Raw genomic sequence first — 15,454 nt, forward strand, 5'->3', positions numbered from 1 at the left:
TTTTGGCCAGGCAGCATTCAGTGCTAAGAGTTTTATGCAAAAGCAATAGCTAAGCACGGCCATAAAGGGGTCTGGAGAACAGGTCAAAAGATGTTTAAGGACCCAGATATATGAAAAATATGCAGAGAATTACAGATTTCAGTATAATGAGAAAAAAAGAACAGACTTGGACATAACGCTAGCTATGCACTTTTTACTTATGTGGTTCCCAAAACACTGACCTTCATACTTGATATTTAGCATCTTCAGACAGTCCATCTTTGGGATGAGAAAGCCATCACTGAGAAGAGCTTCAGCCACTGTCTCCCTGGAGCAATCAGAGAGTCTTATTAATGCCACTTACTCCTTTACATGTCAAAAAACCACTGGCAGCAGTTCCGAAACAAGTTTGAGCGCCAAATACCTGGAACTATGAGGAGGTGATGTAGCTTGTTGTAAGGCACTAAAATCGTATGCCAATTTTGGCCTGGATATATCCCACTAGACTTGCAGGGAATGTGCAGTTGTGCAAACTGGAGCAGAACCAGAACCTTGAAGGAAACATTTCCGCTCGAGTTGCAGAGGCAAATATCTTGGTATTTCAAAAGCACAGGAACATTTGTCATAAATGTTTCAAAAGCACAGGAACATTTATCATACTGAAATGCCTATGGTTTGCAGTACGATCCAAGTCTTCTGCCAGCAGGCCAGCCAAGATTTGAGGATCTCTGACCCACAGAGCTAGGTTAAATTTCAGGGGAAAAGCCAACCCTGTTGACTTGCTGGCAAGGCACAGCTTAAGGTGCAGTCCACACAGCTGTTCGGCAGGTAAGTTGCAGTGGGGCCACAACTGTTCTTCCCTACAGCATCTACAGCTCTTTTTTGGATATCTCCTGCCCTTATAGCTACCCTGTGAACTTCAGTTAGTCTGACAGCACTGGATAGTCCCGCTCAAGGACTGCTTCATCTCCTATCAGGCCGGCTTAATGCAAGTGGAAGACTGAGGGGACCCACAGAGGTAGGCCGAACTGACACTTGAAAGTAAAATACAGCAAAAGGGACAGAAGTAAAATTCCCACAACTACCCCAATATCCAGCCATGGGATTCTCTTGAGTTCTTCTGTTCACACTTCTATCCATGAGCTTCTCTATCTGTGCAAAGATACAGCACCAAAATAAACACTTCTCAGAATAAAAATCAAGGTGGCCATTTCCAAACACTGAATAAATTCCACAGAAACAACTGCTTTTGCTATTAGGCTCATTGGATTTGGAATGGTAGTACCCATGTCAAACACGGCATATTTTGGTACAGAACGGATGAGAAAATGTCTTCTCCAATAGGGATGACTTCCAAATCTAAACATCCAGGCATGACTTAGATCCAAAACAGGATTTTTACAAATACAAACAGTGGCTGAAGATCTCAGAGTGCAGAAACAACACAGACAAACCCTAGACCACTTTGTCATAAGTAGATGATGTGGCTGGAGATCAGAAGGCAAGTGGTAGAACGTAATTCATTCTAAAAACAAAATCCAGTCCTTCTCTTCTCTGGAAACCGTTCCAGCATAATTACCATTATTCCTACATGCAACGATTGATCATCACCAACTATTAAGGACATCTCCATGCAGATGGCAGCTTCAGTAGAGAACCATTTAAACAGAACATCATCTGACTAAGAGAGGTCCACTGGATCAGTTCTCTGAAGCAGACAGGAGAGGATCCTTTGCAGTTAGCTCGTTTTGCTTTAGGTCTAAAGAAATCTGCCCTCTGCACAATCCAAATTACAGGGTATGCCGACAGGGGAAATGAAAGGCTTTACTCAGAATTACATAGGCATTCTAAACTAAAAAAGCACTTTCACAGGTCACTTGACATATTCAAGAGAACTCATAAACTCTGTTATCCCTGAGTCCATAATCCCAGTTTCCAAACCTAATTAAATCACAACCTTGTCAATGCATTCCATGCCAGCCTTCCTCCCTCCCACGTGGTCTATTTTCTGAGAGTCAGAAAATTTTAAAAAAATTTCTCTCTTAAATGAAAGCCAGAAGCTGAGTCCTTAAATTAAGCATCTTCAGAAATACATAGGAGACTGCAGGAACAACCCTGTCTTCAGCTGAGAACAAAAGCACCATGAGTCAGTCCTTCAGAAAACTAGACTCTCACAGAGCCCACTGGGAAGCACTAGCCCAGCTGCGTTTGTGATACATGTCAGGCTCCACGTGACCGAAAGAGTAAGCAGTTGCAGCATTTCAGGACAGATACGAAGCAAAGCAGAAGCAATTACCACAATGGTATTCAAAAACAACTTCTAGGAATCTCTGCGTTCACTTATATAAGCATATATGCACAAACATATATTTAAAGCTTGTGGAGTTTCTTTGTTTTTTTAAGTAACAGAGTGACTTGTTTATAAGCACTTGTACGCTCATTGCTCCTTTGGTAGCATAATACTATTCATACTCTCAAACAAATGCCGTGGTGGAGAATGGACTGGTAGCAAGGGCTACAGAAGGTAGAGCTTTTATTGAGTTTCTCAAGAAGTAAGAGAATCTGTGACCGTTCACACAAGAACATTTAATGGAGAATTCCCTCTAAAGAAAGATAAATCTGCACTTAAGAGAAACCCCATGCCACATCTCTGTATTTATGTTGCTATGTAAAGTCCAATGGAAACCAGAGTGCAATGGGGTCTCATTTTCAACACAGTTAACATGCTATTATTAATAAACAGAAGCAGAAGGTACATGTATGAATCCTTTCTGGGAACTGTTTTTAATCATTTTGGGCTCTCCAAGAAAATGTGTAGGTGTTTCTGAAGAGCTGGATATAGGCACAGCCTTCCATTAACTATAAGTACAACAGCTTGTGTTCTTTAAAAGTTGCATCTGGATGCTGGAATAAAAATAGCATGAGATGAAGTAGGCGCTCAAGGATGAAATATGGGCGTGAGTGCCAAATCCTACAGTTTGCTCTACCATTCTGAGGCTTCCAACCCACCTCTGTCTCCCCCTCCACAAGAAGAATGTACTTGTGATTTGCCTGACTGGCCATCATGCTCAGCCAGCTCAACTTGGTTCTTCCTGGGATTTAGCATTTGTCCATAAGGACACTTGTTTTATGTAAGCTAACGTAGCATTTGTTCAGATGTCATGTGGCCTTTGTCCTGTTACTACTCTGAAATGAGCAACACAGTGGAAGTCTTCCAACAGAGGAGAGCTTCAGTAGGAAATGCAGATTAATGGAAAAATCATTTTCTCTCTCAAGCAAAACTGTATTCTTCAAGCAACTTTCTAATGTTAAACAACAGAAAGGCCTGGAATAGGATTCTTTATTAAGCCACCTGCATGTTGCAAAACAAATAAGTGTATTATATCAAGATCTTCCCTTAAGGATCCAGACAGGAGAATGGGGAAAGTTGAGTTTTGAAACAAGGACCTGGCTGCATGAACCAAACTCCAAAACTTCCTGAATAAGTCATCACGGTTCCGTCAGCAGGCTGCCAAGATGGCAAGAGGCAAGCGGTTAGTAGGATTTTTTTGCTTTTCCTCTCCCCTCCAGCTCAACTTTGACACACAGTCAGGTGTTTTTAAAAGTGTAGTGAAGGCAGCAATCTCACTGCGGTGCTCGTCCCAGTCTTTGCTATAATATATACAAGTTCTTGCTGTGGGGGAAAAAAAAAAAAGGAAAAAAACCCCAACAACTGCATGCTTGCAGGTTTCTTTGTTTTAAATAGCTGGTCTGCAGAAAGGACACTCCAGCAAGGTTCAAGATGTGAATTTTTATTATTTTTAAGTCTTAAATTGATTTTCAAGTAAATAATTTTCACCCTGCAGGCTTAAAATGGGAAAAGTAGGCATAAAGAAGGCTTAAATAAGGGGAAGCATGGCAGCATCTGGCCTACATTGCTTGAATCAAAAAAGAAGATTGAGAATGGATAAAGTAGCTCTTTGGTAAGACAACCGTCAGTGGAAAATGACTATATCTCAATACCCTTCCAGAATCTGGTTCCAATGACTGTTGCCTCACATTGAAACAACTGTGGAGCTGAGCCTGTACTGTCACTCTGGTGAAACATTCCCATTACATCACTATTATTTCAGGTACTTCGCAGAGAGCATTGCAGAAGTGCAACAAAACCCGTGCAGAGCTACCACGTGATGCATGACTGGATCTTGCCCAGGGACCTGGAAACTAACACCATGCCCAGCGGTACCCAGCACCAGGGCCATGCTCAGCACTTGGTTTCCAGTTGTGCTAGCTAGAACGAAGGTGGCAAAGGTTAAGGGCCACCTATTTGGCTTTGAAAAAAGGTGTCCATCAAGTCCCTTGCCCCACTTCTCTCTATCTCCTGATAAAGGAATGAGAAACTCACCAGGAGAAATACTAAGCTGAGTGACCAGACTTCTATATTCTCCTGTAACACATGCCCCCTCCCTGCGTGGGCTCTGCCAGCTCCCAAGAATAAGCACGTGTGTGAATATAGTCAAACCGCTCTGCAAAAATCAAGGAAAATGCTTCATTACAGCAGCTGGCCTATCTGACATCTATTGTTGACAAGAGCAGAAAAATACAGAAAAGTACCAAAACTAGCAGTAGGTAACCTGACACCCAGCTCCCGGGGCTTTCTGGAGCTAATACTGCTTAAAGACGCAAAAGGAGTGCAGCGAGAGCCTGTAAAGCAAAAGGAATAAGGGTTGGAAACTCACTGCCAAAGCTGTTCTGATCCAGAAACATGTATGTTTCCTTTCCGCAAGTTTGGCTCAAAGTCTGCAATTGTGGAACCAGCACTTACTGGAAATAATACACACACATATATATATATAAAAATAAAAACATTCTTGCCAAAACTTCTCTCTGAACAGCGAACACACAAGGCAGTTAAATGCAGTTACAAAATCTCTCTGCAGTAATGTCACTACTGAAGGGTTTGCCTCTGTGCTAGTTTTGCAAGCTGTGAGTTGTGAAACAGTCCCCCATCCCTGGCTGCTCTAAGTTGGGGACTTCCCCGCATATCAGAGCAGCTATTTTAACCAAGTAGCCTGATCATTAGGAGTCACTCGGGAAACTATGAAACAGCTAACAGAAACCAAACCCACAAGACAGAAAAAACCCCATTTTTCTAGTCATAGAAACCGGCTTCCTCCTCTCTGTTTTCTTTGTCTTATTTGAAGCCTGTGCTTAAGGGAACCAGCAAAAAAGTCTCATTCAATGTAGCACAATGCAGTGAAGACGAAGTTCTTATGAAAGCGTTACTGACATCTTTGATTACTTAAGAGATGACAGATACCCTAGAGATACTATACCATCAGACTTTTTTGTTGGAACAAAGCATCCGGTGATGCTGTTTTTCACAGATTCTTGCCCCATCTTTGAAGTTTCTTTAGGCTACACCTAGCATCTGAGTTTCATACCTTTACCCAAGTTACTGGGCTGGAATTCCAAACAAAGCTCTCAGAAAACTGACAGTGAAAGCTGGAAATTAAATCAGGCTCCTGAGATGTGCCACCTCATTCTAGGACTTTCCCAGATAGATGACAAACTTTTTAAACTGCTTTAATTTTGGAAGCAGCATCTCCTAAGCACACCAATTCATTGGTGTCCTGTAATCCATGCTATCACATACACCTGAAGAAGGAAGGATGTAAAAACAATTCTATCCTACTGCCACTTTACCTTCTAAAGAAATGACTGCAAATCAGTGAAATTCCCAACACGCTGGGCAGGAATTAAATGTTTCATTTATAGTCTACAGCTATCCTAAAGTATTTCCACAGGCAGGTCTTTTTGAAAGACAGGAAAAGTCTACCCCTTCCATTTGACTTACCAACGTTTAAGGACACAAGCCTACACATTGCAGTAACAACACTGAAGCATAACTACTCATCCAGAATAACAGCTTTTCAGAAGAAAAGATTCACACACAGGCACTTTTGGACTAACAGAAGCTGTTTAACAGAACATGACAACTGCACAGACTCCTTCCAAGCTAGAGGTGGTGTTGGGGGCAAGATGGTTACTTTTCAAGTCTTCTCTACATCTGCCAGACCAGAGTTTCCTGTAGAAACAGCAACGCAAAAAAGGCTGCCACACTCTGGTGACAGCACCCCGTACAGAACAGCATTCCACTGAACCAGATTCAAGCAGCTTAAAGCCACACTTGCATTCAAGCCTCTTAAACTGTTTCAGAGGTGCCAGGCTGACCACAGGAAAGCAAACTCTTGCTTACTTGCCCACTGGCCAGATACACCACAAGCAAGCCTATGCAGGCTCCCCCCACTATGCTGCTCTCAGAGTACTTGCTATTTGGTCAGGAGCACCCTTCAGAAGCAAGAGGAAAAACGTAACCAAGCTTATCAGCAGAAAAGCTAACTATGACAAGCTGTGACAACTGTTGATGCTGTACACAAGCACCACTTCGAGTCAGACTACTACCAGTATCCTGGAGTTGGGAAGTGCTCTGGAGACATTCAGTCTCCTGCAAAGCAGAAAACTGGCTATTGACTTTAGGGGGTTGGGGGTTTTATTTACTTCCAAAGACAGACTAGAGACTCCCCTTTTTACTGCACACTTCCTGGGTGAGCAGCGGCTCCATATTAGGATCATCTGTTACCGAACTCCAAAGAGGCTTCCCTTCCCCACATACCTGCCCTCCAGCCAGTACACAGACAGGCACAGTAGGGAAGGTTTAAATCGACAGCCCTGCCTCAGAATCCCATCCCACTCACTCGCTGTCCATTCTAACAGTTCGGGCACTACTGAGATGGTGATTTCAGCCTAAAGAGTTCTGAGAATTGCCAATGAAATATATAAAGATATAGCGTGATGCGCTTAAGATAGAAACTTAAGATTATTTGAAGGGAAAAACGTTAGCATGGTTTGGTTGTGCTAGTAGTAAAGAACAAGCATTGCAGAGCCCTGGGAACTGGCTGGGTATTCCAAGTGTTTCTGTTCTTAAATATGCCATCAGTATGGTTTTTCGCAGCTTGATGAGGACAACAACTCTGAAACACTGGTGCCTCAAAGGCCACAAATACAGTCACTAGCATCTAAATTCTAAGTTTGAGTATTCTGGGGGAAGATTTAATCTGGCAGATGAAGTAGATTCTTGATTCTTTTGGAAATCCACACAATCAGGGTTGAATGTACTTTGTGCAGCTGCATGGCACAAATAGCAAGAGCTGATGTAACAGGCGGCTCATACAAAGATGATGACAAAAGCACTGCTAGAATGTGATTTAACACACTTTCATGGGATACCACGCATGTTTTGCGGAATCAGTGCACAGCAAGCGAATCAAAAGCACAATGTTTTCCAAATTAAGTACTTGTTTTGATCATATACTTATAGGACAGTACTGTTATGAAAACTAAGTTTTGCACAGACATAAACTAATAGGAAAGCATGCCAACAAGGCAGCATTAGAGAGACTTCAAACACAAGATTATCTTAAGATCTTCACTACTTCAGTTTTCCTATATGGAAAGGGACTTCCTACGATCTTTTACCTGTTACCAATGCATTACAACTCTTGCCTGAACATTTCCTGCAAAACCCATTTCACATAAGATGAAGTCTCTTGTTCTCACTCGAACCTTTCAAAATCCTTGTTTTGTACTGTGGCAGCCTGTTTCCCCTCTACCATGTAGCTGATGCCAGGTTCAAACATCTATTTATATATAAAAGCAGGTGCACTTGGTCCATTCGTGTTCTGATAGTGGCTAACAGAGGATGCTTCGGGAGAGAGTATCAGAACCACAGGTAGGTACAATGGCTTGCTAGACAGTTGAAGGTACTGGTGGAAGCAGGCAGTTTAAGTGATATAGAAGTCCTGTGTTTAGTAAGTTATGCTTCTCATTACAGAATCTTCATGCCTTCTTGCTCACTACTCCACGCTCAGCAACCGATGGGCAATGCCACTAAGGTGCGAGTCTCTTCCTCAGGGTTTTCTTCTGGCACAACATCCGATAACCTCTTAAACTAATCAGCAGCTTGTATGGCATATATATTTTTATTCAAAACATCAGGAGTTAAAGCTCATATCTGTAACATGATACTCTCTCCCCTCTACAGAGTTACACTGATTACATTTCTCAAAGTGGGACAAGATCTTCATGCAAATGTATACAGTAATAATAAAGTCTCAACACACTGGGTCCTAGAGGCCCTGTAGTAATAGAAAGATAGATAGAAAGTATAGAATAGGCCAAGTATTGCCCTGCAATTTTGAAGAATTCTAAAGGTTACTGTGAAATCAGGTTACTGATTCTAAAGGTTACTGTGAAAGTCTACACAAGGTTGTTGGGAGAGTTTTTGAAAACACTGAGAACGCTGACATGCCTTAGGGCCAGCACAGCTAAGTCAGGGACAACACCGTGGAGACCATCCGGCACAGAAAACATTAGTCATTGACACAGATTAACAACTCAATCCTCAAAGATGTTGAGGAAATCAACCAATTACTTTCTCCACAATCAGCTGAAAAACACAGTGAAAAGGTAGTGCAACAGGTCTACAGGCCCAGCTCTGCACTGTACTTTTCACCTCAGTTCCTTATCAGAGATGTACCTGTTCTCTTGCATCAGGTCTTTGATCTGAGCCAAAATCCAGTCCACTTCTGAAGAGGAATCGGACCACAGTTCTCGAGACTTCGAAACAGACTGCACAGTCTGCATAACCTGAGTGAAGGAAAAATGCAAGCATTAACAGAAAATACACCCCAATGGTGAACAGAAGGGCGCTGCTATGAAGAGAAGATGTACACGCCATCTGTACTTCATCAACGGCACTTCAAAAATCTCACAAAAGTTCCCCTTCCTAGGAGTATATTAAAAATTAATATAAGCCATGTCATACTTGGAAAAGGCCTGAATTTAAAAGGCAGAAGCACCAAGGAGTCACAGCCATGGCATCCTCATTCTCATTCTAAACCTTGCTCTCCCCAACTTCAGCACAAACCAGGACAGGCTCATTTTGAATCATTAACTCCACACGTGGGGCGAGGAGGAGGTTGCCTATGCAGGACAAGGTTCTTGCCAGTCATATTATGCATACAGTAGATCAAAATGTCAAATCAACACAGCCATCTAGGCAACCTGTAATCAGCTGAGAGCATCTGATGAGTAGGAGCAATACACAAAAGAGACTACCAAGTTGTACCAAGAATGGAGGAGAATACTGGAGGTTAGTACTCCTCTGAAAGTTAGTGATTTCTTGGTTTGATGTATACCTTATCTGAGTCTGTCCAGCAAGGCGAGACATACCTTCTATTTATGCTCACAACCTATCCAAGTGGCATTTCTACCATCACCACCTTCTATAAAATATTGGCATGAAGCATGTTACATCACCAACAAGTATCTACTAGATTCTTTCTGGAAGACAATAACTACCAAGAGAAAAGAATAAATTATTTTCCCTGCCAGGTAGGAATGTAATGTAAAATGAGACTGGAAAACCAAGGTATCATTTTTCAGGACTGTGACTAGCTCTCTAAACCTACATATGCAAAGCTACCACTGCATGCAAAAGATACTTTAGATGACAAATCAAGTATAAAGACATGACCTAAAGTGACTAAAGAACCTCTAGCCTACCCATACAAACAATCAGACAACAAAGTACATAGCCCCCATGACAGAGCTTATTTTGGCCTAGTTTACACCTTACAGATTTATATAAACTTTAAAGTATAATAAGTAGTTAACAAAATAGCTAGAGAAGTACCCGGATCAGAGACTGTACAGTTACACTGTTTTAAAGATGACTTAGGTATAACCGATTCTCCTTCTTACATGAAAAAGATTAGAAACAGACTATACATTTATGCAGGGAGACTCACAGCAGTCTCCCTGCAGGGAGACTAGCAAAGATACCGTACCACTCTTGCTATGCCAATGCAGGGTAAGTGTTTAAATATAAGTCTAAAAAAGCTCCAAGAAGTATTTATTTGATATTTGGAACATTCAATTGCTGCCATGGTTAGGAAATTGTTTGGATGCATCAAACCATCTGCCCTTAAAGGACACAAGAACAATACCATGTCATCTTTTTTTCAATCCATTTCTAAGTTTCAGAGATTTTATCAGCTATAATCAGTTTTAAATTACAGGTCTACTGTTGTACAGAACAGAGTTTCAGAGGTCAACAAAGGACCAATATGCTTGCATCTCTTCAAATTACTGGCAATAGTTATTAATGCATAAAAATAGTATTATGTTTTTTATTAAAGACAAACTTCAGTTAAGAACTTGCATGAGTATGAGCCATAAGGAGTAACACTCCTTGCCACTAACAGATCTTGGCAAGCCCTTTGGTAACCTTAGGTAACCTTACTCAGCATACCTCAGAGTGGCAAAAAGGATATATTAGAAGAAGCTATATCCACAACACATGTATCTACAGAGCATTCGCTCTTCACAGTTCAGCTGTATTTTGTCACAGTTGACAGAAGTGCACCACTTGAAATTATCCAACAAGAAAGGCAGCCTTACAGGGTGAACAGAGAAATTTCAAAAGCACAGTATGCCGCATTCAATTAAATTGAGGCATATAACGTAGAGTTTACTCCTCAGCCTGTATTTACACCATTTTGATGGGATAAGGAGAGTTTCATATGAGCTTCGAAACAAAAGTTTTGAAATTACTCTTTAGCCATTGACTGACTAGTCCTTTCCCCCATTCAACCCTGGCCAGTTTAAATTTTGAAGTCGCGTTTTCCTTTTCAGTTTGAAATACTTCCCGCTGTTCTGTTAATATGTTAAGAGGTCACTCACCACATATAATCAATTTGTCTCCTTTACGATGCAAAGCAAAACGTACAAAGTAAGCCAGCACCAACTACGGAAAGCGAAGGATGAACAAAGGAGAATCCCATCATATACTCCAAAACCAAGATGATGAAGGAAACTGGATGTTGGTTTTCAATAAAATTCCTGACCCTAGTTCTCGTTGCTGATTAAGTCTACACTTCACTGGAATGTTAGCACACTTTCTCCTTTAGCCCCTAATGATATTAATCGAAATAAAAGTGAGAACAGCTCCCCAATAATAACAGTACGTTGGTGAGGTCACATCCGAAGACATTTTACAGGGTCTATAATCCAGCTCTCAACACATGTTAAGAACTACCCCATTATTAAGAAGGAGGTGAGCAGAGAGAGATTCCTGAGGTAAATTATTCACAAATCTGAACTGCAGCACCTCAGCCACTGGGCTACTGCAAAAATTCATGATGGATGATAGAAAACACGGGCTAATGACTTCTGAATGACAGGACTCAATTTCCAGAGACACTAGGATGAACGAAAACAAACTGAGCACTACCCACCTGGACAAGGAAGACTTGGGATCTCCAACAAGTACCTATATCATTTATAAGCATGAACAAAGTCTTCGCATTAGAAACCATCACAGCTCAATTTGCAGTGAAGCTTTACTTCGGCAAGCCATGCATGACAACACTAGAAGAGATATCTGAACAAGGAACTAACCAAGCCTCTCCCCTCACATGCAGCACTCACAGGTCCCTTATGGGCTACGCACTAGACGGCAGCACTACTTTAGGCAACAGTGCACAACCTGGCAAGCGTTGGTAGCACTGTGGACACTGGCGTACCACCACCTCTGCAGCACTGATACAAATACCACTTCTGTATCACTGACGCTTCTGGACAGACTCTAACTGTGGGAGGACGCTACAGGGAGAAAAAAGGGATCCCTGCAGTTATATGAAATAAACTCCTGGCACAGCAACTCAGTTGTGCTAGCACTCAGGTACTTCAAATGAGGCCTGGCCAAGAGCACCAGTTCTTCAGTTTGGGCAAGACTGAAGAGAAGACTTAACGCCCCAAGCAGGAAATGAGAAGAACCGAAAGTCCAGATGATCAGACTGCACTTACCCGGAACTGCTCGTTCTTGTAGGATATCAGCACATCTCTGACTTTTTCTAGAAATAAACATAAATATATAGTTTAAACAGGGAATGGATCAACTCTATAAGGGAATTTTGTATCTGGGCAAGCTGCTTAGTTCTGCTCAATATACACTCAAGGAAGACATCAGTCAAATGAAGTAATAAATTCCGATTCAGACGACGCTCTGAAGACTCCTACAGCTCCCAGACTTTTCCAGCAACATAAATTTTATCAAGTGGAGTTGAACCAGGAGTTCACTATTTCGTCACTACCAGTGGCCACAGACAGCCAAGCTGGATAAATCCAGACAGCTCCAAATAAAACCCTAAATAGATCAGTTTAGGAAGAAATTGTTCCCATAGGCAGTTCATGTCCTGATGCATATTTGTATTCCTTATACTTGCATTTTAAGTCTATTGCAACAGCACCGTGGCTATTCACAAACCAACCATATCCATATTGGACTTTACTAAACTTTAATTTACCATCTACAGGAAATGTGCTTTCTCTATCTGTGGACGACTTTTAGTGTACCTGAAATAGCACCATCTTTCAAAATATTTCACCATTCAGGTGTCATTGTCACCTGCTATCAGGATGCCCACCACCCAGTATCAGCTAGCTAAAACTTCAGATGCATTTGAACTGTAGGACTGATATACCATTTCCGTTCCATTACTCTGGCCATATAAATCACAGAATCTACTGTATCATTCCGTGGTTCTCTCTTTTGGCAACTGGGGATGTTCTTTTTTTTTTTTAGGGTATCCAGGGAGAAGAAGGAATAGCACATGCTTGGATCTCATCCAACATGAAGTCAGACAGAAGCCCAGACATACACTCTGACAAGAAAAGTGGCAAGTGCTGCTGCGTTCCAAAGTTTAGTACTGCCACTAGGTTTGGATTGTTCTAATAAATTTTGTATTAAACTCAAAGTGCACAACAAATTAGCTAATATTTTCTGGATCACAGCTACTGTATCTATGTATGAGTCTGTTATAAAGGAATCTAGAAAAGACTTGCAACAAATCCATAGATCCTAAAGCCAGAAAGATCATTATGGTCACCTAGTGTGACCTTCCAGGAAGCAATAAAGGTCACTTCAGCATTTCTGCACACTCTCTGGACCTTGTATTGGGCTGCTCTAATCTGTTGGGTGAGTGCCCCATAAGCATGCCATGTTTCATCAGAAAAAGTTATGACTAATTGGTTTTACTGCTTGAGGTACTGTTTGGTACCTCACATGCCTCAAACTTGCAGACCAGCCATCTAATCTGAACTCCCGCTTCCTCCAGTAACTCATTCAAACTAGAAATCCACTTTGAGAAAAGCTCCTTATTTTGGGTTCAAATACTTCTGGTGATGGAAAAGCAACCACTGGAACAGTTTACCAAAGTTTTCCCACTGTTTTGCACTTTATATCTTAGATTATGTCCAGGTTGAGTTACCTGTGATTTTTTTTTTTAAATACTATTGGCAGCTAGTGATTTTTCTGTCCACATACAAAGTATTTTGAAACTGGCTGAACTGCCTTTATCCTGCTCTTGCTCAAGTTATGAATCTACACAGTTTTGAGGGCTATAAAGGACCATAGCGTCTTTGTCAGCAGTGGCCTCAATACCAAAATGGTATAACTGTTGCTACTGACTAGGATACTGCATATTCCAACAGAAGTAAAAGATTTTATGCTACAAATTCAGTGAACTAATACCAAAAAAGTCCATCACCCCAAGAATCCACCAAGGCCCAAAGAGGAATCCCAAGACCTGAGCTGAAGATATATCTTTATGCATTGTCAGGGCTAGAAGATGACGCTTTTAAACTGCTTTCTCTAGCATGGGACATATCTAATCCTTGTATCTGCCACTGTTCAAGGGACACCTACCATGGAATTCCTTGTGTTTCTGACAGGCCTCATGCTGTGGGGTTTGAATCTCCCATGTGTCATTGTCCAACTCTGCATTTCCTTCTGCACCTTCCTGCTCCTCTTCCTCATCCTCACTTTCTTCACACAAGTTATTGCCCAGCTGACGGCTCCAATACGTCTTTCGTAGCCAGTCCAGCACAACATCACAACCTAAGGGAGAACAGAAAACATTCTCAGTGAGGTTTTGTTATTTAAAAAAAAAAAAAAAAAAAAAAAGCTGGCACATCGCTAACTTGCATTGTGAAAAGAAATGCTGTTAACAAGTTACGAACCCTGAAATCACATACAATTCCATTAATGAAAAGGTGAATGAGTTTTTAAAAAAAAAAACAACAACGAAACACAACAAAAACACCCCACAGGCCTGGTAACACCCATCCACTGTCTTTTTGGCAACAAAAAAGATTGGACACTGCTATAGCGCTGCACCACGCTCAAGCCAGGCCAAATTTAAGCAGCAACTAAGTCCCAACAGTGGATTCCGATGAGGAAATGAGTTAATTCTCTGGTATCACCACGATCAACATAGTGCCTATAACAATAACATTAATTTTTTGTGCAGAGACTACACTAGGCATACATTAGATAGAATGGAAAGACAACCCCTTTTCTCCCATCACTATTTCACTACCCAACTCAATCTAAGGACCCTGGTTATTTAACTGGCTCCTCAGTGCTTAACCCCAAATTCCCAGGAATCCCTTCAAATGCCACGAGCTGGTCATTCATTCAGGTTTGCAGTACCTGCTGCATTTCTGCCTAAATGGGATTTTCAAGAGTCTCAGGTATCTCTAAAGCATTTACCTCTTTCCCTGAGACGAACCTCCTGTGCTGTAAAGAAGCAAGAGGGCCAAAGTATTGTTTCCAGTATTTTTTTCAGGGGAACGAGAAAGTCCCTGACCACCTGCCCTGTGATGCACCACAGCCTGGAGCCACCGGACACAGTTCAGCTACCCCCACAGGGCAGTGGCAAACCCTCCCAGTGTCTCACACCACAACTCTCCCTGCCAGGACGAGCCCGCTGCCTGCCTTGCAGCACCCCAAAATGGAGGGAGGGGTGCTCCCCTCAGGGCCTGCGGCACTGGCATTGCCGCCCCGAGCGCACCTCAGACTGGGCCCTCCCAATGCCGCCCGCCGGCAGCACTCACCCTTGCGGCACAGAGCCAGCCGTGGCAGCTTCCCGTGGGTCAGCTCATGACGGAGATCCACAACCCAGATGGGGATATCCACCTGGAAGAACAGCCACGGACGTTACCCCACAGTTCCCACTGCATCACGCCGCAACTGCATGCAGCCCTGAAGGCTGCAGAGAACCTCTACGTGGGTGGGAATGGCCTCTGCCGGGCCACTCCTGCAGCGCAGTCCCCCAGTTTCCCACTTCAAGGGTGGGCTGAGATCCCCTCCTCTCTGATCTCACTCCTCCTGTGACCTAGGATCCATACAAACCTGGGATTTTACAGTTTAAGTTCTTCAACGTTACTTGCAACAACAGACGTCTTTTTAGACAGAGGCGCTATGTCTAATGAGATACTGAGAAGCAGTTAAATTATATTTAGACTGATGAAACATTCTAGATGACAGTTTGTATATCAAAGATACAAATCATATTACATATAATACTCT

The 15,454-nt window shown here is 42.2% G+C and overlaps 1 protein-coding gene across 1 annotated transcript in view; it reads right to left on the reverse strand.

Moving 5' to 3' along the window:
* The window catches only part of LAS1L (LAS1 like ribosome biogenesis factor), a 38,542-nt gene that overhangs the window by 20,945 nt on the left and 2,143 nt on the right, over nt 1-15,454 (reverse strand). The window contains exons 4-8 of the mRNA XM_072877099.1: nt 14,980-15,061; nt 13,790-13,981; nt 11,890-11,936; nt 8,558-8,667; nt 222-307 (exon numbers count right to left, since the gene is read on the reverse strand). Of these exons, the coding sequence (XP_072733200.1) occupies nt 222-307; nt 8,558-8,667; nt 11,890-11,936; nt 13,790-13,981; nt 14,980-15,061 (517 nt within the window). The remainder of the gene's footprint in view (nt 1-221; nt 308-8,557; nt 8,668-11,889; nt 11,937-13,789; nt 13,982-14,979; nt 15,062-15,454) is intronic.

Source organism: Ciconia boyciana, chromosome 12 (assembly GCF_034638445.1).
Source record: "Ciconia boyciana chromosome 12, ASM3463844v1, whole genome shotgun sequence".
Classification (NCBI taxonomy): domain Eukaryota; kingdom Metazoa; phylum Chordata; class Aves; order Ciconiiformes; family Ciconiidae; genus Ciconia; species Ciconia boyciana.